The sequence below is a fragment of the Esox lucius genome, chromosome 21 (genome assembly GCF_011004845.1).
Source record: "Esox lucius isolate fEsoLuc1 chromosome 21, fEsoLuc1.pri, whole genome shotgun sequence".
In the NCBI taxonomy this organism is placed as follows: domain Eukaryota; kingdom Metazoa; phylum Chordata; class Actinopteri; order Esociformes; family Esocidae; genus Esox; species Esox lucius.
In genome coordinates, this window is record NC_047589.1 from 22884725 (window position 1) to 22912281 (window position 27557).

Sequence of the window (27557 nt, forward strand, 5' to 3'; positions counted from 1 at the left end):
GAAATAAGCAAGGCCTTCCCTGAGGTTTTTCTCTGGATGGCAGCATATGTTGCTCCAAAACCTGTATATATTGTTCTGCTCCAATGGTGCCCTCACAGATGTGCAAATGATTTGGGATTTTTTGCGTTTTATGCAGCATCCCAACTTTTCTGTAAACAGGGTTGTATATGTAAAGCAGAGTTAAACCTGGTGATGGTCAGAAGGAAGATTTTTCCTGTGGAGTGTGGGTAGTACAGCAATTAGGGTTAACCGTCTTAGTCAGGAACAGAACAACAGGGGTTTTCTGTTTGTTGGTCCTGGGATTACTGTAGAACCAGCAAGAAGACGGTTGTGTATTGCCCATGCAGTGTACGCATCACCACTAAAGAGAACTTGCCAGTAATCACCGCTAGATGGCAGTAAAGACCAGTGCCATATCCTTTATGAACCCATGCATGTGGTTTGCCCTGATATTATGATTTAAATTTTTCATCAAATACCCTCTTTCTCTTTGTTGTAAATGCAAAGTATTTGAAATGTCACCTATGTATTGCTATCGTGTGTGTGTGTGTGTGTGTGTGTGTGTGTGTGTGTGTGTGTGTGTGTGTGTGTGTGTGTGTGTGTGTGTGTGTGTGTGTGTGTGTGTGTGTGTGTGTGTGTGTGTGTGTGTGTGTGTGTGTGTGTGTGTGTGTGTGTGTGTGTGTGTGTGTGTGTGTGTGTGGATGTGTCTATATAGATAGTACCATTCAGAAGTTTGGACACGCCTACTCATTCATGGGTACTTTATTTTTACTATTTTCCACATTGTAGATTAATAGTTAATACATGGAAACTATTAAATAACACATGGAGTAACCAAAAAAGTGTGGGATATAAATGTATTTCGCCAAACCACTACTGATGGACACCAATAAGAAGAGACTCAGTTGGGCCAAGAAACACAAGAAATAGACATTAGACCAGTGGAAATCTGTCCTTCGCTCTGATGGGTCCTGATTTGAGATTTATGGTTCCAACTGTCATGTCTTTGTGAGACACAAATTGGGTGAATGGATGATTTCCACATGTGTGGTTCCCACCATGAAGCATGGAGGAGGTGTGATGGTGTGGGGATGCTTTGCTGATGACAGTGTGATTTATTCAGAATTCAAAGCACACTCAACCAGCATGGCTACCACAGCATTCTGCAGCGATACACCATCCCACCTGGTTTGCTCTTTGTGGGACATGGTTTGCGTTTCAACAGGACAATGAACCAGAACAAACCTCCAGGCTGTTTAAGGGCTATCTGACCAAGAAGAAGAGTGATGGTGCTGCATCAGATGACCTGGCCTCCACAATCACCCGACATCAACCCAACTGAAATTATTTGGGATGAGTTGGACCGCAGAGTGTAGGAAAAGCTGCCAACAAGTGCTTAGCAAATGTGGGGACTCCTTTAATACTTGGAAAAACACTCCAGATGACTACCCCAAGAAGCTGGTTGAGTGACAAAATGAATAGTTGAATAGTTGTCTTTATGGCACAGGGTGGCTACTTTGAAAACGTTATAAATGTGACAAGACACAAGGGCGAGTACTATAATGGCCAAAATACCACGGCTAAGAGTTGTTTTTAAGCATGACATATCGAAGAGTTCCTGGACACATTAGGACATATTGGACACGATGTGTTCCACCAAATATCACATTAATTGTTTTTACATGACAAATTGATCTCGAAGTGCAATCATTGATAGTAGACTCTACTGCCGTTGTTGTCATATTTGACAGCCAATTAATTTCGTTTTTGTGAAAACATTGTCGATATTTTATCCAATCATAGCTCAAGAAAAAAAAAAAACTCCTTTCTGCGTATGCACAACCAACCATTGGTGGGCATTAATGAATAATTCAGATAGTACCCCTTAGTGACGCAGAGGACACAGATGCTCGACTACTTTTTCGCTATTAAAAAACGAGGAACGTAATTGAACGCGCAGTTAGAGGTATTTGTCTGTTTAGACATTGCATTTCACATCTGTTCCAGTTTTTGATCAGTTGTGTAGGCCTCTGTATGTCGACATTTATGTAGTGTCGCTGCTAAAAGATGCCGCAGCCGAAATCCCGTAAAATTGCCGTCCTGGGATACAGATCCGTGGGTAAGTAGACGCGATTCTTTTTTGGTAGTAGCGAGCTCTATTGTGTTGTTTCTGTTTAGGAGAGTTCAATGACGACGACTGCACATACTCTTGGCAAAGAAAACTGCATGCACACAGCGAGCAACTACAATGTCTGCTGCCTGGTCAGTCATTGATTGTAAAATCAGCCAGTCAGCTAAATGTCACTCGACTGGAAACTCACGACTGGTAATGTGTGTAGCATTAGAATAGTAGCTTGCACTGAAATTACGACTGAATCGTGATGGAGCTCGATTGAGTCAGTGGCATGATGATCCATTACCCTCACATATTAGTTATATATTAATAATTAATTACGTGTAATCTATTTGCCGTTGCGTTGTTCAGTTATTTAAATCATGTCAAGTGTTGTGTTACGATCAGGTAAAAAAGCGATTAGCAAGTCGCTAACCAGGTAGTTGATGCAGCAGGAAGTGTGAACAGCCAGAGCGGTCCTGATGCTGGTAGTAAAGACTGTCTTCATTACTGATTTTTAAAGATAAGATGTTGGCCGGTAACTTATTGTATTACATTTGCTAGTGAAGTTACAGCCTTTCACGTTCAAATCAATTTGCCCTGATTCATTTTGTGTGATCTGAATGGCCTCTCTTGTGAACGATCATGCACTAGGGCCCGTTATGCAGGTTCACTCCACAAGCCATCAATGTAGGTTGAAATGTTTAAGAAACGTGGTCAAAGAGACACACACCTATTCAATGCAGGTTGCTTGCTGTAGCCCAGTGCACAGGGAATAGAAATATAGCACCACAACTTGCTGATACTCTTGGGGGATGGGAATCTGAAACAAAAAGGTAGTTGTGTTCTTCTCATATGTCATTATTAAACTGAACTGTTTTTTCGTCAGCGGCCCCCTGCACGTTTCCTCTATGAAAGTCATAAGATGCTTTGTTTTTCACACCACCAACAGTTAACATCCCAGTGTGATGGGAATTTAGCCTGGGCTAAATCGTCTTGGTTTAGCTATCAGAGTTTGAGGCCTTAACATGATAGTCTTTGAGTTATCTTCTGAATGTAGTGTCAGTGGTTCTTTACCAAGCAAAGGAATTTGAGGCTAGAAGTCATTTTGGTTTGAAGCTACAGTAGCTATAGCAGCTACAAACATACAATTTCGCTCCCACCTTTTTGAGGTTATTGCCAGCTGAATTATAGCAATAGTTCATTCAAACTAACTCTCCCATGTACTCTGCAAGTTTTACCTTTACATTTGGTCAACTAACTTACACAAGCTGTAAATACTGTATTTTTTTAATATTTTAGAAATCTAAAAAAGCAAATGAAATAGCAAAATGACTTCATATAATATCTCTTGCTTGTAATTCAATTAAAAAGCATCCTCCTGTTGGGTGTGGCCAAGTCAATTCAGACTAGACCCATGTCCTGGTAGTAAAGGCATTTTTAAACACATTTAGGGATATTGAATGATAGACGTCATTTCCATTCCTGTGTGTTAGGCATGTGCTAGAGGCAAATCACTAGCTTGTGAGAGGAACAAGAAATCCTATTGCTGTATTGATTAAAAGAGTTATGTTTATTCAATAAAGGCCATTTTCTGTTGTTCACCCAAGGGAATAGCTCAAATGCATTCATTATTGTAGGAGGCTGATGATTGTATAGGCTGGTTTACTGTGATATGATGGAATTGTCCAGAGGGACAGAAATAGTAAATGGAATCAAGATTTTAAAAAATTAATAAAACTCTATTGAATACTGCCTACTAAAGTAGACAAATAGCAAAGCATGACTCTAATTTTTGCAATAAAGCCTGATGGCAGGTAGTATTTGTTTTTTTTAAGAATCAAAACAAACCCTATCGGTTCATGGCAGGAATTTAAATAAATTACAGGTTTTGGTTATAAAAGGCCAATTAATTGTAAAAGTATTCTCAATGAACACACTATAACTCATTGTGTTCTCTGTTCTCATTTGCAGGTAAATCCTCTTTGACAATACAGTTTGTGGAAGGCCAGTTTGTCGACTCCTATGACCCAACCATTGAAAACAGTACGTTTTTTCATGTGTATAGTTCTGCAAAAAGAAATTGATAACATTGATAATAAAAATAGTTAGCAACTAATTTAATGTGGTATACACATTAACTAATTTAATGTGGTATACAGCACAAAAAAGTGAAGACTTAAAACAAAGACAGTTTGCGGAAAAATGTGTGGAGCTGAACTCACAAGTGTATGCCCGGCATAATTTCCAAATGAGGCTTCATTAGCGTTATTTTAGCTGCAGGATGTTATTCTGGCAGCACTCAGATTTTCATTGATATTTATAAGTCATATAGTTAACAATCTAATCTGTAAAAAAGAACAGACAAGAACAACATTGGAACGGACATTAAACATAAAGTGACAGACTAGATTGACAGACTAGATTAACTATATTGCCTTATATAGCTCAATGATATTTTGAAAAAGAAAGTCTGAGTTAGCGCTGCTAGCATACTATCCTGCTGCTAGAAGAACAGTAAAGAAGCCTCGAATGGCCATCACTACATTACAGTGATGCATGTTCATCTAGGAGAACAAATTGGAGACATGAAGACAGAGGTTGAAGAGGGCTCAGCTCAATACGTTAAAAGTGTTCCAGAGACTCCATTTCAGAGAGTCCATTTTAGTTTGACTTCATGTTATGTAGAACAATCTGGTTGAGCTGCAATATAATGTAACTGTGGAATGTACGTTTTTGTTTTATCCGATTTAATCAAATTAGTAATTGATAGATTAATTGATTATCAAAGGAGTTCTTAGTTGCAGCCCAATGTGTGTACAGTCTTTTTGGCGACAAAAAATCTCTAATAAAACAAGGAAAATTTGACCTTGTGGGGACATTTCCTCACGAGGAAAAAGCCAGCAAGCCACCCATCCAACCACTTAGCCAATTACCCATCCAGCCAGCTACCCGTCCACACAGCTACACACCCAGCCAGCTACCCGTCCACCCAGCCAGCTGCCCGTCCACCCACCCAGCTACCCACCTAGCCAGCTACCCGTCCATCTAGCTATCCCCACACCAAGCCAGCTACTCGTCCACCCAGCCAGCTAACCATCCACCCAGCTACCCACACACCCAGCCAGCTACCCGTCCATCCAGCCACCAAACCAGCCAGCCATCCAGCCACTCAGCCATCCAGCCACTCAGCCATCCAGCCACTCAGCCATCCAGCCACTCATCCATCCAGCCACTCATCCGGCTATGTCAGTGGCCCATTGTTATACCATTAGCGTTTTTATAAATGGGTTGTGTGGCCAGACTCTCAGCCCCATCACGGGTTACATACATTTACTAAACTGGTAGCTTCTGTAGTAGATTCCGTGAGGAACCATGTAACTATAAAAGCTGTAAGGCTAATAGTGTAGTTAAGTTTAAGCGCTCAGACATAGGCACGTGAAAAGAGAAGTGTTTTTAACCTGGATTAAAATGTTTATATGTTTGGGGCACGTCTAAGATCTTCTGGTAGTTTTTTCCAGTTGTATGCACCATAACTGGTAAATTCAGCTTCGCCATGTTTCGTTTGGACTCTGGGCTCTACAAATAAAATAACTACCTCTTATAGTCTCTTGCACAGAAAGATGGCGATGAACTTGTCACAAACACTTTTGGTATGTCATTGCTCCCTTTTTCAGCATTGAGCACAGAGCTGAATGCATAGTACAGACATCTCCAGGCTAGTATTTGTGTGTGTTGTATCTAAACTGCTTGGGGCTTGGGAAGCTTCCTGCAGCCCCCAGTGAAGGGAACAAACAGTTATTTTTAGCCAGCAGAGTCTTTTCAGAATGAAACACTGGATTGGCCTCAAATGCATCATGTAAGCCTGGGAACATGAAAACAAACCAAAATTAAATTGTGCCACAAGCCTGGTTTTACAATACTGTTGGTAGCACTGTGCACGTGTGTGTGTGTGTGTGTGCGCACAAGTGATTCTGTTTATATATGCTATATAAGGCAACCTGCAGTTGCCTGTATGTGGGGAATAACTTACATGTAAAAATAAATAAATAATGAAAAGTCACTTGAAGTCATCTAGAAATGTAAGAGGATTTAAATAGAGAAACGATTCCCTTGTTGCAATGAGTTGTAATGTAGGATCATGGTAATGACACTCAATAACGTCACTCATGTTAATGTCATTCCAGATTGCTACCACATGGTCATTTCTTGCTATCATTTTACTTGGCTTTTTTGTATCATTTCTTTGTTTCATGATTTGGTCAAATTGTAATGTGAATCGTTTTTGTTCTGATATATAGTCTACTTGTGTCTATTTCACGTTCCACTCGTCCCTTGTGATGCGGGAGTGACATCCTGTCGGTGCACAAAACCAACCTGGTCTCAGGGGAATATGTTACATAGTATAGGTAAATCTGTGATGGACAAATTGGTATTATATGTTACATTACGTTAGGTTACATTATAATGCGCTACTAAAACATAATAAGCAAAAAAAACATATTGTTACAAATGCTACTAAAACATAATATCTTCAAAATTTACAGCAATATATGATATGTTACAAATGACAGTTAAGGTTAAGTTTAGGCATCACAGTACTGATTGGAGTCGAAGTTGGTGAGGTTTTCTCAGGCCCACTTTCCCTGTTCACGATGCCTTAACTGTAAATGCGCTCGCCTGTAGCAGCCAGACTAAATTGTAAAGTAACATCATATGAATTAGGTTGTCAGATTTTCGTGTAGGATGTTCCCTTGACCAGCCTGTCAATGTTTCTAGCTAGCCTGGTGTGACCAAACCTAGCCAGGAATCTTTGTAGCTAGCATTAGCATAGTATTGTCTGGTCTAAGGTGCTAGTGCCCTGAGCAATGAGTTTGAGATCAATTTGAAAATTAAGCCCCCCCAGCATGACACTGACATTTTTGTACAGGAATGTGATGAGTTAGAATGGGCATGGATCATTATAGAGTCATCTGTCAATGGTCTTAGTGTTCACCAAAGTCAGGCATACAAATGCACAAGGTGTTTACTATAGTGTACGATGATTACAACTGAATTAACCAAGAAAAGAGTCCATGTCCCCTCATTTTCTCATACTTTAAGCTAATGCTAGGAGGTTCATCACAAATTTAAGCAACGGCAGTCTAAACATAATATCTTTTGAAAATCTACTAATTGGCAATAATCATATTTTCTTCTATTTAATGTACTTGTTTTTGAGGTGCAACCAGAACACACGCCGGGCCGCCAGCTGAAAGACAGAGGGGTACCAGTGGCAATGGTTTGGTGTGTGACCCTGGTTGGTTTGCTTAATAACTGCTACTGCGTTCATTCACATTTATTTTCCTTTGCCCTTTCTCACCCCTCTCGCCTGCCTCTCAGCGTTTACAAAGATGATCACAGTGAATGGTGTGGAGTATCACCTGCAGTTGGTAGACACAGCTGGACAGGTGAGTCCCCAGAGGGCCACTCGGTGAGATCTAATGTAATTGTCAGCTGGGGTAGATTATACCTCAGCTGACAAGGTTATTCAGCCATGGCATTGTTCTACTTACAGTAGCTACATCCACATTTTTACCATCACAGAATTTCTATAAATCTTTGAATCCTTTGACAAAAGACACTTTTCTCTGTGGCAGGATGAATACTCAATCTTCCCACAGACCTACTCTATAGACATCAATGGCTACATTTTGGTGTATTCTGTCACATCAAATAAAAGGTAGGTAACTTCGGTTTCTCCTTCAAAACTGCTGCTAATGCTTGTTGCAAAATGAAAACTCATTTCTCAGAGATTCAGCTGCTCGTGGTTTCTCTGATTCTAGTGTTTTTCTCTCTAGCGAAAGGCATGAAGAAACCATTGACGCTATTATTATTCACAGTAGCCTTGAAGGCAGTGAACGTTCTCAATGGAAGTCAAGTCGTTATTATTACTCTACTGATTTGAAACAAAAGATCTGGTCATATTCAAAACTTGGAAAGATTTGGGTGAATAATAAATTACAAACATTGCCCTTTATCCTTATATTTGTTTTTGAATAATATTTGGCGGATTTAATGTGTCATTGGATAGACAGCAGCGATCAAAGCTTCCAAGTCTTTCTGGGTATGCTTTCACCAGTTCTGAACTACTTGGATTTGGTCAGTTTCTCACATTGTTCCTTGCCGAACCTCTCAAGCCTTGTCAGATTGGATAGGTCTCCCCACAGATGTTTAACGGCTCTGAACTCTGGGGTTTGGCTGGGCCACTCAAAGACATCCGCAAACTTGTCCTTTAGGAGCATTGCTAAAAGATTCATGTTAGCGTCAGTGTGAGGTCCTGTGCTGTCTGGGTTAGGTTTTCTTAAAGGACTTTTCTGTATTTTGTGTAAAAAGAAATGTATTACCTATACATTTGGTCTATAACACCACAAAATGTGGAGAAACTGAATACTTTCCAAAGCCACTGCATGCGAGGCAGCTGCCTAGACATCTAACTAACCCAAGCCATGTGATTCATATATTTCTATCTATAGCCTGAAGTGGTATTCATGCATAGCAAAATTAAGGTCTGGATTCAATCCAAAAGTGGATTATAGCCATTGAAGCTTGTGTGCTATCTTGCCTCCATATCAGCTGGAGATGAAATGCAATTATTCCATCTACCTTATTCTGTTCTCTTTTGCTTTGTTCTCCTATTTCTTAACTATAAAGGCCTAGTGAATTCAGACTCAATGTAACATTGAAATATCTCAGTCACTTTGAAAGTCATTCACTCCGTCCTCCACCTTTCCTAAGTAAATATGCTTAACACTTGTATGTTGCTAAAAGACAGCTCACTTTCCGCCAACGCAGTCTTTCTGACTAAAATAATCTAACAAATACATTGGACTTCATTCATGATAGTGGAAACCAGTCCATTTTATTTGTGTTTATGAATGACTGGTGTATTATATCAAATAAAATATTTTTTATGTCGGTTTAAATCAGCTGTTGCCTATGAGTTTGTGAGGTAGGAAGGAAAATTTGACATTTGATTAAAGCTTTGTATACCCTAAGAACTGGGTCTATTACTGTAGATATCACACCTCAGTCAGTTAGCCTCCCCATCTCTCTATCCTACTCTTTCCTCATTCCGACAATTATATATATATATCCGACATATACATATATATATATATATATATATATATATATATATATATATATATATATATATATATATATATATATATATACATATATATATATATATATACACATGTATATGTATGTATATGTGTGTATATATATATATATATATGTGTGTATATATATATATGAGAAAGTGCAGAAGCTCTTCTGGCTGTAAAGATTTCATCAAAATGAATTAAGAAGTAGATCCGGGCTGTATTGTCTCTCCCGTATTGACGTCAGACTTAAGAAATATTTAGACAATAATGTCAACAGGATTCCTAATGTGTCTTTTCTGGGTAAGACCACAGTATGTGTGTGAGTGCGAGCGTGTGTGATCCCCTGCTGAGTTCTGTTACAGACCATGGGAGCGGGTCTAGGGAGATGTTCCCTAGAGAACTCTGTTCCTCGTCCCATCCACTCATTTCTAGACACAGTTAATGCTGTCAAGATGTCTTGATGAATTGAAAAGACAAGACATTTTAGTACAACCCTGTTTCCAAAAAAAGTTGTGACGCTGTGTAAAATGGTGTCACACCTTTAAAATGTTTAAAATAAAAACAGAATGCAAAGATGTGCAAATCATTTAAACCCTATATTAAAAAGAAAATAGTACAAAGACAACATATCAAATGTTGAAATTGATTAAGTGAAAAATGTATGAATTTGATGCCAGCAACACATTTAAAAAAGCTGTAACAGGGATAACAAAGTTATGGAAAGTTGTGTAATGCCATAAAAAAACATGGTGGAACATCTCACAACTAATTAGATTAATTGGCAACAGGTTATTAACATGATTGGATATGAAAAGAGCATCCCAGAGAGGATGAGTTCTTCAGAAGTAAAGATGGAGAAGGGTTCACCACTCTGTGAAAGACTGCCCGGGCAAATAATTAGTTCAGGATTCTCATCATCTACGGTATTTTTCCAAAAACAATAAAAACATTCAATTTCAACATTTGATGAATATAAATATAAGGATAAATGATTTGCACATCAATGCATTCTGTTGAACCTCAACTGTCATCGTTGTTTAACGCAGCCCTAATTTATTCCAGTGTTATTGTCTGGCCAATTTCTTTAATGTAATCATGGTAGGTCTCCAATCAGTCCCCTCCACATCCTCCACATAATTTCATACAGCAGATGTGGTTAAGATTGTTCTTATATTTTTTTGCAAAAATACAGTGGATTTAAAAAGCCTAAACACCCCTGTTAAAATGGCAGGTTTTTGTAATGTAAAAGAATAAGACATGTCAGAACTTTTTCCACTTTTAATGTGACATATAAAGTGACAAATTCAATTGAAAAACAAACAGAAAATGTTTTGAGAAAAAAAAAATACTCACAATAACCTGGTTGCACAAGTGTGCACACCCTTAAACTAATACTTTGTTGAAGCACCTTTTGATTTTATTACAGCACTTTTTGGGTAGGATTGGATTAGCATGGGACAACTTGACATGGCAATATTTGACCACTCTTTTTGCAAAAGCACTCCAAATCTGTCAGAATGCGAGGACATCTCCTGTGCAAAGTCCTCTTCAGATCACCCCACAGATGTTCAATTGGATTCAGGTCTGGGCTCTGCCTGGGCCATTCCAAAACGTTAATCAACTTCTGGTGAAGCCATGCTTTTGTGGATTTGGATGTGTGGTTTGGGTTGTTGTCGTGCTTTACATCACAAGAATCTGGGGTGTGTAGACTTTTTATATCCACTGTATAAGATTCCACATGGACCTCAGTTTGCATTGCTACACACACACACACACACACACACACACACAGAAACATAGAGTCATTAGACACACTGGAAACTGGCTATTGACTTTATTGGTTCATATGTCAAATGTTGCACCACCTGACTGAGGCAATGTTACAGTGTGCTCACATTTCTATGTAGCTTCGTGTGCAGTACATTATACATTTGTTTAACATTTTCAGTTATTTCCGCTGATAATAAAGGTTTGAATGATAATTTTGTTTTCTGTTGCAGTTTTGAAGTAATAAAAGTTATCCACGAGAAACTATTGGATATGGTGGGTAAAGTTCAGTAAGTAGCCCATTCCCTGTCAAAATTACACTTGTGAATACATGCAGTGTTTTAATTGATGATTTATATGACTGACAGGGTTGAATTTTGTCTTCTGCAGAGTACCCATCATGTTAGTTGGAAACAAGAAAGATCTACACATGGAACGGTATGAACACAGTAACACAGCTAGTTTTCTAAGAGAAACCAGGCAGATTCTTCCATTTTAAGGTTTAAATTAGATTTAACGAGGATTTAATGTTCAGACTGTCTGTCATTATGTTTGTATGAGTCCGTGGAGACCTCCTCAGCTTGTCCAGATGGGGAGACAACCCAGGAACCTTTTTCCTTCAGCAGAGGTTGGGGGGGTTACACTTTTACGATGTCATCTGCTGGACTTTTATGGCCCCTGTCATAAAAGTCCCCACGTTTTGTGTCTTTTTCAGGGAGGGAAAAAAAATCTATCTGCCACGCAAATGCCCTTCCCCGGGCGGCCTGTCTTCTAGACTAGACCACTGGCTGGTTTGGACCTTGCCACTAGGCTGGGAAAACATGGGCCAGTCTGCTCCCGTGGGTATCTGGCTCCGGCACGGTTTAGGAAAAGACGGGGTTGGTCGGTGTGCTGTGGGTTTGGCTAAGAGTGATGATAGTTAAAAATGCCTAAATCTTCACGTACCATGGGATTTTGGTTGGTAGTGGCTGTTGTATTGAGGGAGGAAAGTGGGGGGGCAGAGAGAGGCAGAGATACAGGGGAGGTGATCAGTGATACACTTTTAAAGGAATTCTAAGGAAGGATTCATTGTGATCTTTTTCGTCTGTATGTCTACATGACCTACTGCATACTTTTAAAGTAAAATACAATTATAAAACATTTCCCACGTTTCTTAAATCTAAAATGTTAGTTTTGATTGTGTCAGTCTTCATATCCCACTATTAATACTTGGTGGAAGTACCTTTTAGCAGCCTTAGCGGTAGTAAATATTAATAAAATAATATTCTACTGACCCTGAGCAACTTTTGAAAAAGCGTACAGTGAATCATTTCTTTTGTCAAAATTGCTCAAGCTCAGTGAACGTGTTTAGGAGTCAGTGAAGGGATGGCAAGATTCAAACCTAAGCTTCTCTTACCATGTATGTAAACTACAGTGCACACCGCCAGACTGACGCAGACCTGGAAATTGTTCGCTCTCTCATAGCCCTCCTTCTTTCCTCCCACCTTTTATTTCTCCATCCTCTTCCTCCCTCTAGCTTTTCACCGTTTTGAGAATAAACGGGAAATGGTGCGTAGCCACCACTGTAAGAAGCCATCGGGAGGCTGTTCACACTGTTCACACTCAAGTGATTCCTATGCCGTGATGAAGTAATTCATATGCCGTGCTGAGGTGATTCATATGAAGTGATTAATATGCCGTGCTGAGGTGATTCATTGGAAGTGATTAATATGCCGTGCTGAGGTGATTCATATGAAGTGATTCAAATGCTGTGATGAGGGGATTCATATGCTGCTCGTTGTGGAGTTGAAACGGCAGTGAATGTTTCATTGTGCGCCTACACAGACGCTCAGGAGCCTGGCAGCCCTATGGGCAGCTGCAATTGTATTAGCAAACTATATTTATCAAGGCAGAATTACTGATCACTTACACTCGACTCTGTCTCTCCCTCTCTGTTTCTCTTTCCTCCTCTCTCTGGCTCTTTCTTTCCCCCTTCTTTCATCCCTCTAAATGAGATCTCTTCGATAATACAACACAGTAGAGTGCTCATGTCACCAAACGTTGAGTCCCAAGGACCCTGTGCACAAGTCTCTCTGGATGAGTCTGAGTCAAGACACAAGTCTCTCTGGATGAGTCCAATACATTCAGAAGCATAAACACAAACAATTTGACCCTGCCCTGAATTGTAAAGCAGTTTTTATGTAGTTAAGGTACACAACAGGAATCGCTGAAAATTTTTTTTTACACACTATGCTGTATGTGCAGTGACTTTGAGGTCCTGATGGAAGACACTTTCCTGGGGTGAAATGATGACAAAGTTTCACAGCAGGAAAAAAAACGAATTAAGCTACAGTCTGTTTTGCAACTAAAGCATGTTGTTTTGAGGAATTAATAGACCACAGGCCCAGGCTGATAGATGAGTTAACAGGATGCTACCTGAACCAACATTTAACATTCATGTCTGCAAGTAGGCTGGCCTAGAACTGCCTGAGTGGTAATGATAAACTGTTGTTTTTTTATTTAAAGGTATGACCTAGAATCAAGACGTTTTGGCAGAAAAAGTAGGGGAAAAGTGTTTTGATAAGGAACAGGCAGAGGATAGTTGTTGTAGTACTATTAAACTCAATATCATCAGTTTCATTTTGTATAGCAGCTTGTGTTCCCAAACTTGGTGAGGGTGGCTAACCTTATGGCAGGTTAGTGATGTTTAGTTTGCAAACGATTCATTCTTTTTATAATAACAATGTGCACGGTTAGGTCGCAACAAGGAAAGGAAAAGCGTGCGTGCACGTGCGTCTTTTGTCTTTGTCAGACATCGAGTCTGTATGTGTGTCTGTGTCGATTAGATCTCGTTCGACAAGGGCTGGAAAAGGCTTGTCAGGGGAAAGCGAGGAACTGGTTGAACTTCAGGATGGATCAATAACACTGAGCTATCAAATCACAGGAGAGCATGGGGGAGGGTTACAGTTACACCGGTCATAAGATATGTCAGACTATGGCTTGTGGCTCTGCTAAAGATGACTAACGCTGTGCAGTTGGGGTCTTTGAAGGGAAAGAGGGGGGATGGTGTCACATTCCCAGACCGTGGACCGCAGCACAAGATCTGGCAACAATGCTAGCATTTCTCACACATTCGCGAATGGGGAATCAACTTACTCCAGTGGGTGTTTTATTTAGACGAACTGCTCAACCCCCCAAAAACATCATACGTTTGGGTAGGCGGGATGAAACGTTCAGAATTGTGCTAATGAACTGTTTTCTGAAGCGCCAGAGGAAAGGCAGTGATCTTACTCACCTCTGCGTGCTTAATTTCCGATACCTTACCCCAGTGGTTCCCAACTACGGTCCTCAAGTACCCCCAACAGTACACATTTTCATTGTAGCCCAAGCCAAGCACAGCTGATTCAACTTGTCAACTAATTATCAGGCTCTCATTGAGTTGAATTGGGTGTGCTTGTCCAGGGCTACAACAAAAATGTGTGCTGTTGGGGGTACTCGAGGACCGGAGTTGGGAACCACTGCCTTACCCTGTGTCCAGATTTTCATCTGAAGCTGCACAGACGTCAAACTGCTAGCTATTCAAAGCCTGCGCGAGTAGCCGTCTGCCTTGAGGGACTAGTTTTGCAATGCTTCAGATATGGAAATACCCTGGTCCTTGATGAGTTTGAAGTGCAACACCAACACAACTTGCAGGAGATGTGCCTTATGGTGAACACCTGTGAGAATGTGGCAAGCATCCATTAGCCTTGCCCTCCTATAGAGATACCGCAGCATTAAAACAATTGTCGATTACCATGTCTGTTACAAGCAGATGGTTCTCAAGGTAATATTGCGTTGCACTTAGAACACTCATGTATGAGCTGTGCTGCGGTAATGAGCTAATACACACTGGGACATGTTGTTCCCCTCCCATGCAGTGTAATCAGTTGTGAAGAAGGCAAAACGCTGGCCGACTCGTGGAATGCCGCTTTCATGGAGTCCTCAGCTAAGGAGAACCAGGTGATGGGTTTAAAATCTATGGGTCTGCTCATATCATCCTCCGCTCAGATGACATTATCTGTCCACCGTCAGTTTACATACTGTCATTATCTCTCCACCATCAGTTCTCATTCTCATTAACTCTCCACTATTAGTTCTCAAACTGTCATTATCTCTCCACGTACAGTTCTCATGTATTCACTATCTCTCCAACATCAGTTACCATACCATAGAGGTTATTCATAAAATGATGTGGACACATCATTTATACCTTAAATAATAAATTCACCATTTAACCACAAGAGAAACATTAAATGCATGGATGATTGATATGTTGATGATATCAAAAATGTCAGTCTGCTCAACTCTGACTTCCTGTTTCCTATGTGAGTCAGACTGCTGTTGAGGTGTTCAAGAGGATCATCCTGGAGGCAGAGAAGATCGACGGGGGAGCCCCACAGGGCAGGACGTCCTGTTCTCTGATGTAGCCACACCACACCTGTGACCTCCCCCCCCCCTCCCCGGTCCCCAACCACAGCACTGGACACTGGGAAATGAAACCTCTCTACTTGAAGTGGCTAACTGCCTGTTCTACTCCCTGCCTCATATTATTTTCTTTTAAAAAATTAATAAATATGTCTTAGTGGGTTTTTTTTTTTTTTCCTGGAAGGACAGAGGAGGAGTTTGATATCAACAGCATCCATCCAACTAATCCATCCAACCCCTCCCATGTACGCATATACCGAACTTGGTGAAATCAAGCCTTACTTCTCATTTATAGCCTGGAACTTTTTTTCTACCCCTCCCTTCCTCTTGAAAAGTTTGTATATCGTATTTCTTAAAATTATTATGGCCAGAAAAGATGGCAAGCATTCATTCACTAGTGCAGTGAATGTTAATAACATTGTTTTTGATTGTAATCATTAAATAAGATTATTGTTTCACAACATTTTAATTGTCTTGTCTTATTATTTCTCAAATTGTGTGTTCTTATTTTGTTTTATTCTCACTTTTAACATACAAATGACATGGATATCTTGGTCTGATAAATTATTTGATAAAAGGTATTCTAATGTTTCTTTTACTAACATTGGATGAGGGATTCAGTATTCTTATTCAAGTTGGCTCCTCTTCAAACTTCTAAAAAAGGCTTGGGAGGAAGAGGTTAACACCCGGAACGTGTAATCGCACTATTCCACACAGTCCCTAACACCACCATTCAGAGCATGGATGTGATAATTAACTAGAGTACAAATGGAAACCTGCTGGTACTTTGAAATGATATCATAATATATCAATAAGGTTTCCTGTAAGAGATCAACTCATCAGTATACTCCACTATTCAGTTGGAGTGGAGGTAGATACTGTCATGTAGAACCAATTACAGAAGGCACTAGTGTTTTGTTTTTTACCTGATAGACTACATGCATTATACAGCCAAGGACAGATTTTGTCAGAGACAAAGACGTGTTCAGATACAACCCCATATCCTCTACCTTTCTGACACTTGGGAACGTCTGAAAGGAATGCATCGGGGTCTAAAACTGCAAGAAGCCTATTAGAAAACGATAAAGACATTATGCTAAATTACCTTTGCGATTCTCAGAGCTATCTAGAGTGGAAAGTGGCTTATTCGGTGGGGTTTCTGTCTTATTAGCTTACAGTGGCTTTCCTGGGATGCATTCCAGTATTCTAAAGTGGCCTCTTTTCTAAGGTGTCTCAATAGTCTAAAGTGGCTTCATCCATGTTCTTTGTCTCATAAGTCTGAATTGTTTTTCTTCTCCCTGCCCCCATCATTTGAACTTACCTGAAAACTATAGGATAGGTGAAACTACTGTATAGGGTACAGTACTGTGATTTTATCCATGTTTTAGAGCCCTTTAACATTAGTGCAGAAAAATAAATGAGATTGTAAATGAACATTACCAGCTGGTTTGATCTGGTGCTACTGATAATATATTTGTCCTATTAAACACATGTACAAGGTGCATTAGAGACATAGTACTGATGTGTCAGCCAGGGGGATAGCCATTATTTACAGCAACCCTGAAGATCTTCGGGTTTAATTGCTCTGCTCAAGAGCAGAATGAAATTGTGTTCACCTCTTTTGCTTGGGCATTTAAACCAAAAAACGTACCGCCCCATCAGCTTAGAATACAGACACACACTGTTTTGACTGTCCTTTTGGCTACCAAACGCATTCGACTTCAAGTTAACAAGCTTTTCTGCACTAATGTTACATATGACATAGGTGTCAAGGCAAGGTTACAATTACAATATAGTAATGTGAATTAGACTGACGGTACAGGCTTGCTAGAGATGCTATGATTTAGAGAGAAATGACACGAAGATAGGGTGATCTGCTATCTGTTAGCCTTAGAGAGAGCCATTGTGGCCAGATGACACTGAAACAGGTTTATCATCCTCTAATGGATGTACACGATCAATACAAGACCTCAGAATTCAAGGGGAGTAATCCAATCCTATAATGCACTGTCAACATGTCCCCCTGTTATGTTCTTCCTGTTCTTTTACTCCGGGACATTGCAGCATCCAAAATGATGCTCTTAACGGTGAAAGGGGTTATTCCACCACATTGATCAAGTCAGGGTACATCTCTTACCCACTTGAACAGTGACAGTTTTGATGTACACACAGGTTTATCACCTAGTAGACAACAGCCTTCACCCTCTGGGCCTACACCTGGTTGTTATGGTAACTGCCCAACCAGAACACACACACACACACACAGTCTCACACACTCTGTCACTCCGTCCCACCGTGCCGCCATAGCAGACACCATTCAACCGTAGCATAAGAGAAGCGTAGCATGTGCAAAACGACCTGCACAAAGCCTCCGCCAAGCAGAATCCTTTGTTGCCTTTCGTTTAGTCCCCCTGCTGCCAAAGCCCAGAATCAGCAGTGCCAGGAGCTGAAGGGAAAGTGCCCATCCAGCAGAATCCCTAAGTCTCCCATTGTGTGTCCTTTGTGTGCCAAGCCTCGCGATACCGCTGGGCACGCGCCCGGCCATATATATTGGGGTGTCCAACTTTTTTACTGTTACACGTTCTTACTTGTGGGTCAGGTTGGACAGTATCCAGTGGAAAATGTCGCAGTATTCTGGAAAGGTAAGCAGCCCCTGGGTCTATCTGCACACACACAGCCACAGCATCAGGCAGGTTAAAACTGGGACACGACTGGCCGGGACAATGGGGTCCTCTGACCTCCATGGGAGTACCTTGTAAAGATTACAGAGGATTTCAGCCAATAAAGATGAGGGTTTTGGGAAAGTATGCATTTACAGATAGTTATAGAAAATGCTTTTAGAGGTGGATTACCCCACTTATTCACGTATCATCACAAAGTTAGGCAAAGGAAAAAGTAGGGGTTTTGGTTTTGAACTCAATATAGCCACGGACATAAACATTTTATATTTAGAGATTATTCTAAATATGGTCATTTAATTAGGTCTTACTGGGAGAAAATATTTGAAATCTATCATGGGAGTAAAAAACAAGGTAATTTCGTGGTGTGAATATTTTTGATAATTTAGCTCTCATTTTGTTTACAAAGCATTTATTTAAATTTTTATACAAAAGAGCAAGCCCTGGGAAAATCCTACTAATTTCATATTTCATTCTGAATAAAAAATATCAACGGCAATTGAGGATAATTGGTTGGTGGCAGGCCAATAGGAGTAAACATACCATAGTCCTGTATAATTAGAAACTATATGTAGCAATTTCTCCATTTCCTGCACTGTGCCCGCACACACTAATTAGTGACAATCTACTGAGAAGGTAGCAACCTGTAGCTATTTTCCACCTTAAGCCTGGGATTGGAAACCTCTTACAGTTTGTCTACATTCGCCATCAAAAACGCTCATAAAATAAAGTGAAATTGTCATTTTTGTTTACATCAAACGGCTATCTCACCCAGACTTCAAATACCTGAAATCTAATTTGGTTTGCCAGTTGGGCTGCTAGGTTGGCACTCAGTCCAGCCCAGTAGAAGTGTAATGATCTCAAATAGTATTTGAACCCAAGTCTGTCCCACCTCCACCTCCCAACCATAGCTAGGGAGCCATGATGTTAACCTGCTCTTCTCCCCACCCACTCTACACAGATCACCTTCTATGAAGGAAAATGCTTCACCGGCAGGCAGCTGGAGGTCAGGGGCGAGTGCGATAACTTCCAGGACCGCGGCTTCATGAACCGCGTCAACTCTATCCGCGTGGAGAGCGGCGCCTTCATCTGCTTCGACCACCCTGACTTCAAGGGACAGCAGTACATCCTGGAGCATGGCGAATACCCCGAGTTCCAGCGTTGGAACAGCCACAATGACCACATGGGCTCCTGCAGGCCCATAAAGATGGTGAGAGCACAGGTGTTACGGGATTGAGGAAACGCTAAGGACAACTATGTTTGAATGCGTAGTCATTTTCTTTAATTCAGAGATACTTTATATTTTCTTGATCTGGAGTGACAGGAAAGTCTAATGTTCAAAAGTGTTGGGCCAGTACTCTATAGGTCAATAGTTCTAATCACCAAACCGACTAAGTGAAAATAACTGTTGTTCTGCCCCTGAGCAGGACAGTTAGGCCTGGCCGCTCTAAGGTTGTTACAGTGAATAGGTATATTTTGAGCCTAATTTTGCTATGAGAAAAACTATGAATTCCATTTCTGACTGTTGAAAAATATGAACATCTCTCTTCCCTCCTCAGCATGGCGAGCACTACAGGATGGAGCTGTTTGAGGCCTGTAACTTCTCTGGCCAGTGTGTGGAGATCTGCGACGACTGCCCTTTCCTGCAGAGTCGTGGCTTCAGCAAGAACTGCATCAACTCCATCAAGGTGTACGGAGACGGAGCGTAAGTACAACTCTAGCCTGAACTCTCAGATGTTTTCCCCCCTCGGATGTGCGCACGGGGCCACACAGACACACCTACGAATTCAGAGGAATTCTCAGTGAATAACGTTCTCATCACGTCAACATTGAAGCTTACGTCATGTGTTACGCTGGTGTCTGATTGGAATGCGAATGCCAGAATTGGAGCTTGTGAATCATTAACGCCCCTGTTCCCACCAACTCCCCTCCCTCCCCGTTCCTTGTGACTGTTTCCTTCCATAGCTGGGTGATGTACGAAGAGCCTAACTTCCGCGGCCGTATGTACATCGTGGAGAGAGGAGACTACTGCAGTCACAATGAGTGGCAAGCCCAGAACCCCAACATCCAGTCCATCCGTAGGGTGGTCAACTACTTCTAAACCTCCCGCCGTATCCCGCCTCCTGGCACGGACTGTGACTTTTACCACTTACTAACGCTCTAGAAATGTACAATAAAAATACCCAAAGAAAATCACACAAATGTATTTTATCAAACACTTGGCACGTTCTGTTTCTGTGAGTTGCCGGTAAAAGTCTACATGGATCTATGCAGAACTGGGTTTTTTTTTTATTGTGGGACAACCACTGGGGATAATTGGTCTATCCACTTGGGGAAGACATTTTGGGAACAATTAACTAAAGATCGATTGCACAAGTGGGTACTTCAGGAAGAGTGACATGTGACTGGGATTAAGGAAGAAACATATTTTTCCAACAGGTAAACAACTGATGTAGAGAGCACAGGCATATGAAGTGACAGAAGAAAAAGACAAATATATGTACAATCACAAACACATAAACCAAAAGAGCATTTATTGTATTTAATAACAGGACTCCTCTGATTAAATTATTATCACTAGAAGGAAATGGCACTAATTGCTGTCATGTCTAGCTTTGGAAATTCAACTCATACATGAAAACCACAAATGATTTTTTTTTTTATTCGTAAACAATTAAAAAGATTCTTAATTAAATTAATTCTATAGGCATCTCAAACATAAAACCGAGCAGGAACACAGGTGGAACCATCTTTCACATAATCACCCAAAAATTGTTTTACAAATATAAACTGCAGAGCGTTGCATTCTAAATGCTGGGTATCAAACAGGAACAATTAAAAAACCAAACCAGTCACCAGTGGCACAGTCCCCTCTAAAGCACAGGCCATTTAGTTTGTATATTAACATTTACTCATTGCACATTTACTTGATTTAATTTCTTGTTTTAAGGCCAAAACGTAAATTAAACATTTCATGTATTGCTTGAGGAATACAAATGATTGATAATAACTATGATTTATGATTCCAAAAAGACTAACATTATTGGAGTGGTAGTTGAATGTGCTTTTGAGACGACAGCTGGCTGGGCGGTATTCAGCTGGAAGAGTTACGGTTGTGGAGGTAGGAGTTCATCTGGGCAATGACCTCACCCTCCTCCTCCAGAGTCAGATCCAGGTAGTCCTCTTCGTGTCGGGGGATGTCGTCCAAAACCTCATTCACCAGGTCCTCGTCCATAGGGTCCTCACCTTGACTAACAGAACCTGAACACCGGAGACCACAGGGCTATCTTTGGTAAATTGTATAATAAAGGCGGGGGTTTTCTGGAATAAAAAATCCTGGTGCTTTTTGGAATAACATTCACAAGTTGTGTAAATGGGTCTCGGTAACATGCATATAACCATGAACTGGAGTTAAGTAATACCTATGTAACTAATATGTTGTAACTACAGTTAAATAGTAGTTAGGGCAACTAAATATAGAGTTGGTAAATAGTTCCACACACACGGGCCAAATCCACAGCTGCCCTTTTGGAAGTGCCTACACAAAGCAGAACATTTTGACAATGTAATGATCCAAAGATTCTGGGCGTCAGAGAAGAGACCATCATAAATAACCCTCTGTGTACAGACTCTGGTTCACATTAAAGCATCTCTTTCTCATGTACACCTCCCAGATTTAACACAGGAATGAGTGTACGCCTCACGTCTGTCTGCGTACATACACCTGCGTACGCGAGTCCTACCTGCAGACTCGGAGGAGGTGCTGGGCTCCTCGGACAGCGAGGAGGGGGGAGAAGGGGACAGCACCTCTGGGGGCAGGACCCCCTGATTGTCAAGCAGCAGTTGGGTGGCGCCATGCAAGTCTCCCCCCGTCATCCGCAGGGCGGCCTCCGCCACCTCCGGCTCAAAGCCCAGATACAGCATCTGAGGAGCAGGGAGGGAAAGGACGAGGGAAAGGACGAGGGAAAGGACGAGGGAAAGGACGAGGGAAAGGACGAGGGAAAGGATCAGAAACAAGATATTCGTTCAGGCAGAAACGGATCCAACGACCTCGATCCCAGATGTGGACGTGAGGAAGACAGAAAGACATGGACAGAGGAGAACAGGGGGGCTGGATGAGGTCAAAGGGACAGGGCCGGTCGCGTCACCTGCTCAACCTTGGCCTGATCCATGTGTGGCTCCATGTTGTTGTTAGATACAGCTGCAGACGCCATCTGGCTAGCCTCTAGAAGGATCTGGTGAAACAAACATGGACTGAATGGAAATTCCACTTCCCACATACAGGTCTGCAAAAGTAAGCTAGTTGAAGACATTTCTATCGTTCTGTGTCGTGGCGGTTCTCTCACCCCATAGGCTCTGTCCACATCCCCATGTGTCTGATGGAGGGCCTGGGCAGCATCTCTCTTGGCGAAACCCATCTCTCCGAGGGTAGACAGCGCCTCCAAACGCCGCCTCCTCTTCTCCCTCTCTTTCTGCTTCATCTCCTCCTTCTCCTGACAGGGATAGACAAACCCAGAGATTTACACTTGAAGGCAGGAAAGCCTGGGGTGCGCCAGCCAGGACACTAGAGGTGGCAGAACAAAAAGCTAGGGTGGGGATGTATGGTTTGGGTGTACCGTTCCCCTTGCTGCACAGTAGGCAAGCATAATGGTCTTGAATGCAGGCTCTGCTGGAAGCCAGTGGAGTATGTGGACGAGGAGGATGGCATAGGAGAACTTGGAAAGGTTTACCAGGTAGGCCTCAGCATTCCAGATAAGTCGCAGTGGGTTGCTGGCACAAGCAGGACACCTTACCAACAGTGAGCTGCAGTAGCCCAGCCATGGGACTGAAAGTACCTAAATTAGAATGTATGCAAGTTCCTGTGTAAAGAAAAGTTGTACTCTAAGAATGTTGTAGACCATGAACCTGCAGGAGTGAGTAACCTTCTTGATTTCTGCAGAGTACGACAGGATGTTATCCAGGGCCACGCCAAAGTTCTTTGCACTCTTGGAGGGGGACGCAATGGAATTAGCAACCATGATGAATGTCATTAAATGGACACGCCATCCTGGAGAGAAAAAGCAGCGTTGTCTGGTCTAGGCTGAGCTTGAGGTGGCGAGTCGACTTCTAAACATAGATTTCTGCCAACCTCACAGAGTTGTGTCACCACGTGTCAAAAAAAGTAAGTGAAGAGAAAAGGTTTAATGTCACCCACGAAGCAATGATGGCAGAGACCATGTGAGGATATGATGCAGCCATGTGACCTGGTCTGTAAAGACAAGAGGTCCACAAACCAAGCCCTGGGGTACACCAGTAGTGCGAGGAAGGACAAAAAGCATCCTAGTGTTTTACATTAGAGTCAAGTGTTGTTTCTTTGATGAGGGGAGACATCATGAAGTCAGAGAAGATGCAACCAGTGGTCATAGAGGAGTTGAAGAGGGAAGTATGGGGTGTCTCCAGTGAAGGTCTGGAGAACCAGAGTAACGGGGTTGAAAGAGAATTTCATCTGGCTGAGAACTTCCACTGTATTGTACTTACTATACTTCTGTGACCAGTCCTGATAAACTGCGTGCCATAAGCGAATATTGCATTTTAACTGCAACTATATCCAGTGAGCGCGGGCCACTTGAGTTCTTATTTCATTCATAACATTAAAATGACTAGAACGGCCATTCCCATTAAATCAATCCTCTGCGGCCATCACCCACCTGTCTCCTGTTAGTAATGTGCAGTGCAGCCTCGTCTACATTTCCATGACAAGCCCTCAGGCCCAGACGGGCATCCTGCTCAGAAAAACCCAGACCCATCAGCTCAGTCATCTTCCCTGGGTCCAGGCAAAGACGGCCATACAGGTCCTCTACCTAAAACAAAGCAGGGGTTAATTCAACATCATTATATTGCCATGTCTGGAGACGAGAGATTTAATGGTGTACTGCACCTTCATTAGCTTCTGCCTGGCCTGGTGCTCATTACCGTCCAGGTACGCCAGTAAGCTCTGCAGGAGGTACAGTCTGAGGAACAGCACCTCCTCTCGACCTGTGTTGCCCTGTTAACAACAGCAATTCATTTAACAGAGGTCACCATCCCTGTTCAGAATTGGAACAAGAGCTCCTTATTTAATAGAGGACAGTGCATACAGAGTAAAAACTTGGAAATGAGCAAAAACTGAGCTCCACCCTTCAGATCCAATAGCAACAGTACATCAGTAGTGACATTCAGATGAACACACAGGAAAATCCCAGTGGACACGTCGGGTGCCGGGGACTGTGTGGGAACAGAGAGATACAGACCAGCGGTTGTTTCTCATCCTCACCTTGATCTGTCGCAACCTCTGCTGCTGCTCTCCGTAGCACCTGACAAAGCAGTCCTCGGCTCTCAGCAGCCTCTGCTTGCCGTCGTCCAGGCAGGACAGAGCCTCCAGGGCTCGATAGCACCACACGATGTCCAGCTGCAGTACTGCATAGTTGTCTACAGTGCTCAACAGCATGGAGCCACACTTACTGTAGTGAGAAACACACACACACACACACACACACACACAGAATTAATTAGAATTGTGGTACAACAGAACAAAACTGACAGAAGTAGCTGAGTGTATACTACACAGACAACTCTTATTAAGAAATCACACCATCATAAAAGTATCTAACATTCCAATCATAACATCCTCTAGCAGTCTACGCCCTTTTCAACAGAGGATAGGTGTGACTTAGCTGAATGTGTTTACCTGAACTGGTCGTCGGCCTGCACCAGGTGGGACAGAGCAGCATCGTACTGTTTCCTCTTCATGAGAGCCCGGCCTTTCTCGTGGAAACCCACGGCTAGAATCAAAGCCTGAGGACGAAAATAAGCAGCGTTAGAAACATCTGGTTTGGTTGTGTTCCTCTGCTAAGGCGATGTTGATGTATGCTAGATTTCACCATACCTGGATAGGTATTCAACATACTAACTGATCACATCCCATGTTATAGCAACGCGGTCCCCAACAGAAAAGCAAGTGGGTGCAACGAGCACGGTCTGTCATCCTACCACTCCACCTCAGACAGTGCCAGTTTGCAACAGTTCTGCAAGACTCCCAGTTTACCGTGACCCGGATTAGAACGCCTAGCTGTAATAACACAGCTTTTCTGAGGTAGTGACTTAGAAACGCATACCTTGTTTTTTTTTATTTTGCTTTTCCATACCAGATTTTTCTACAAACACCAACAACAATTCAGGTTCTTGAATATTACCAAGAATTTCTTTTAAAAAGAAAAAGTGCACGAACGTGACTTCCCTAGGCACATATAAAACCAGAATTATTCACCACACCTTTTTCTCACTGGGAGGTATTTTCAGAGGGTTCCCCTTCTGATCAGCAATCTCTAAGAATGGAGTTGTGGCTGGGTCATCAGTTCCATCTACAACCAGACCACAAATCAACATTTGACAGTAACTACGTAGATCCCTAAAATGAAAGCCAGAGCTCAGGCCAAACAATATTATTCCCAAAGTATTGCAGTGATGTTGTAATAATGTTTAAAATACAGCGACAGGTCAAACCTCTCTCTGAGAGGATCTGGAAGCCCTTCTGGGTTCTCTGGACACTCTCATCCTTGGTTTTCTTCTTCTTCTCCTCCTCCAGTAGCTGTTTTTTCCTCTCTGGCTCACTCACCCGCAGCACCATCACCTTACTGTTATTCTTAACATTCTGCTCATCCAGGCGCTTCTCTGTAAAGTTGAAAATAAATGTCAGTATGTCCACAATAAGTAGATGTTGATGAAGCTGGAAGGGCTGTAGCAACTAAATGGAACTTACCAGGAATGAGTGTCTTCCCATTCAATATTAACTTTATGTATTGGAGTCCATGTTGTTCTGAAATTCTGGACAAATGTAGAAATAAAGTAGCACATTATAGCACATTTCTCACTTGACCTGACTAACGCGAAGTGAGCTCAGGTTTGTTTCTATGAAACGTTTAAATATCAGTTTCCCCGGATTTAGGAAATCTTTAAGAAAGGGCAATAAAACCTGATTCTGATGGCTACACTTAATCTTAGATGCATATTTTATGTGGTTAAAATACTCTCTATATTTGTCTACTTTTGTTGCTGTGACAAAATTAACATTTGGTGTGTATACTTTTACTTTAGAAAATGCCTCGTTCTGAAGGAGTTAATATCACTTTAGGCTACGGGTTAAAGAATTACTGTCAATATCCAGATTGAATTTAATAAAATATCTTGTATTATGAATACTCTGTTTGCTAATTGGGATGCACGGCTGGATATCAAAAGGTGCATGTAAAGAGCTCATGCTGCAAAGGGGATAATAGCTAGTGTCCACTATGCAGTGACCATAGTTACTGAATTGACAATTAGTGGTACATAACTCACAGACCGATCAAATTACCAAAGATTTACACTGGGGCGCTGGCTTGTACTTACTTATCCATGACATCTTGTACAAGAACATCAAGCTTAGTCTGCAAATAGTTCTTCTTCTTGGTATCCTAAAGCAGTTGGGAAAGGAAATATTTATTTTCAGCATTTTCTGTAGGGGGTTCTTCAAAAGACACCCACCCTCAAACATACAGACACACCTTTCTCCCCTCTTTAGGTAGAAGGAGCTCCAATGTGGCCACACAAGTCTCTCTGTAGGTTTTGTTCCCCATTCCTCTCTTCACTGCCTGGGATCGTATGCTCTCTAAGGCGCTTGCCACTTCAGCGACTGAGAAGTTGACAATGGGGGCATAGATCACTGCAAGCTCCTGCAATTAAATGACAGGTTCAAACTCAATTGGATTCGAACAGTCACTGCCACCCAAGGGTGACAGTCATTTGACAGACCATCGATATATTTGCGATATATATGGTCGGTCATCTAGCTAACTACTACTGTTACCTGCAGAGGTTGCTGTCCAGCCTCGCTGTCCTCTGTAGTGTACGGTGGGTTCCATAACTGAATCTTCTCTTGTTTTAAAAGATTTGTCAACTTTGCCTGAATATGCAGCTCTGCCATCCTTAAAACTTTCAGAAAAACATGGAAGGAAAAGTGAAAGTGAGCAGCCAGTAAACAAAGGGGAATTCCGCAGAATGTGTCGGCTAGAGAGCTATCACGAAGTACTGCGCTAACTACGCAGTCGCAGAGTAGTTAGCTAGCACGTAGCGTTTCATCTAACAGCTGAGAAAATGCATAGCTAGCCCACAGTATTAAGCATAGCTGTGACGCTGCCCCTTTTGGAGAAACATTAAGTGATTGTTAGTTACTACGTGGGGTAAATCAGATGCAATATGTATTGAAAGGATATCTCACGTCTGAAATGTTGTTAATCTTGTCGTCGTACTGTTCTGAGAGGAACGTGCTGAGTTTGTTGTTGTTTATCTTCTCTTTCACTTCCGCACTACAAGCAGTCACGAGGTTCAAGTATTCATTCTCCACTCGAT

General features: G+C 41.8%; 3 protein-coding genes across 6 annotated transcripts; 2 read left to right on the top strand and 1 right to left on the bottom strand.

Moving 5' to 3' along the window:
* The first annotated feature begins 1875 nt into the window (after positions 1–1875).
* On the top strand, positions 1876–15937 carry rheb (Ras homolog, mTORC1 binding). The gene is made up of 8 exons (XM_010896613.4): positions 1876–2119; positions 4088–4159; positions 7496–7563; positions 7753–7835; positions 11265–11321; positions 11422–11469; positions 14928–15009; positions 15384–15937. Exons 1-8 carry the CDS (start codon positions 2068–2070, stop codon positions 15474–15476), a joined length of 555 nt encoding a protein of 184 aa, XP_010894915.1. The 5' UTR covers positions 1876–2067; the 3' UTR covers positions 15477–15937.
* Positions 15938–18033: 2096 nt separating this feature from the next.
* On the top strand, positions 18034–20348 carry crygn2 (crystallin, gamma N2). The gene is made up of 4 exons (XM_010896612.5): positions 18034–18116; positions 19114–19362; positions 19712–19857; positions 20118–20348. Exons 1-4 carry the CDS (start codon positions 18096–18098, stop codon positions 20251–20253), a joined length of 552 nt encoding a protein of 183 aa, XP_010894914.1. The 5' UTR covers positions 18034–18095; the 3' UTR covers positions 20254–20348.
* Positions 20349–20669: 321 nt separating this feature from the next.
* On the bottom strand, positions 20670–27555 carry nub1 (negative regulator of ubiquitin-like proteins 1). Of its 4 annotated transcripts, none has more exons than XM_020041832.3 (15): positions 27427–27555; positions 27016–27140; positions 26714–26841; positions 26559–26623; positions 25930–25994; positions 25674–25841; positions 25443–25531; positions 24859–24965; positions 24445–24631; positions 24070–24177; positions 23840–23992; positions 22499–22645; positions 22301–22387; positions 21896–22076; positions 20670–21413 (listed from the first exon to the last, which is right to left on the bottom strand). In XM_020041832.3, the coding sequence occupies exons 2-15, from the start codon at positions 27068–27070 to the stop codon at positions 21247–21249; spliced, it is 1707 nt and encodes a 568-aa protein (XP_019897391.2). In that variant the 5' UTR covers positions 27071–27140; positions 27427–27555; the 3' UTR covers positions 20670–21246. The 4 variants fall into 4 exon arrangements, with proteins under 4 accessions (XP_019897391.2, XP_010894912.2, XP_019897392.2 ...); XM_010896610.4 differs by having other exon boundaries at positions 26714–26881; positions 27427–27554; XM_020041833.2 differs by lacking the exon at positions 27427–27555 and having other exon boundaries at positions 27016–27389.
* Between the last annotated feature and the right edge of the window lie 2 nt (positions 27556–27557).

What these genes read in the sequence shown, in the direction of transcription:
- crygn2 (XM_010896612.5), top strand. Translation starts at nt 18,096, where the DNA reads ATGTCGCAGTATTCTGGAAAG. An exon ending in CCTGCAGGCCCATAAAGATG is followed by an intron (nt 19,363 to 19,711) that starts GTGAGAGCACAG and finishes TTCCCTCCTCAG; the next exon opens with CATGGCGAGCACTACAGGAT. An exon ending in AAGGTGTACGGAGACGGAGC is followed by an intron (nt 19,858 to 20,117) that starts GTAAGTACAACT and finishes TTCCTTCCATAG; the next exon opens with CTGGGTGATGTACGAAGAGC.
- nub1 (XM_010896610.4), bottom strand. Translation starts at nt 27,132, where the DNA reads ATGGCAGAGCTGCATATTCAGGCAAAGTTGACAAATCTTTTAAAACAA. An exon ending in AGAGGTTGCGACAGATCAAG is followed by an intron (nt 24,178 to 24,444) that starts GTGAGGATGAGA and finishes TGTTGTTAACAG; the next exon opens with GGCAACACAGGTCGAGAGGA. An exon ending in CACCTCCTCCGAGTCTGCAG is followed by an intron (nt 21,414 to 21,895) that starts GTAGGACTCGCG and finishes TCCGGTGTTCAG; the next exon opens with GTTCTGTTAGTCAAGGTGAG.
- rheb (XM_010896613.4), top strand. Translation starts at nt 2,068, where the DNA reads ATGCCGCAGCCGAAATCCCGTAAAATTGCCGTCCTGGGATACAGATCC. An exon ending in CCTGGGATACAGATCCGTGG is followed by an intron (nt 2,120 to 4,087) that starts GTAAGTAGACGC and finishes TCTCATTTGCAG; the next exon opens with GTAAATCCTCTTTGACAATA. An exon ending in GATATGGTGGGTAAAGTTCA is followed by an intron (nt 11,322 to 11,421) that starts GTAAGTAGCCCA and finishes TGTCTTCTGCAG; the next exon opens with AGTACCCATCATGTTAGTTG.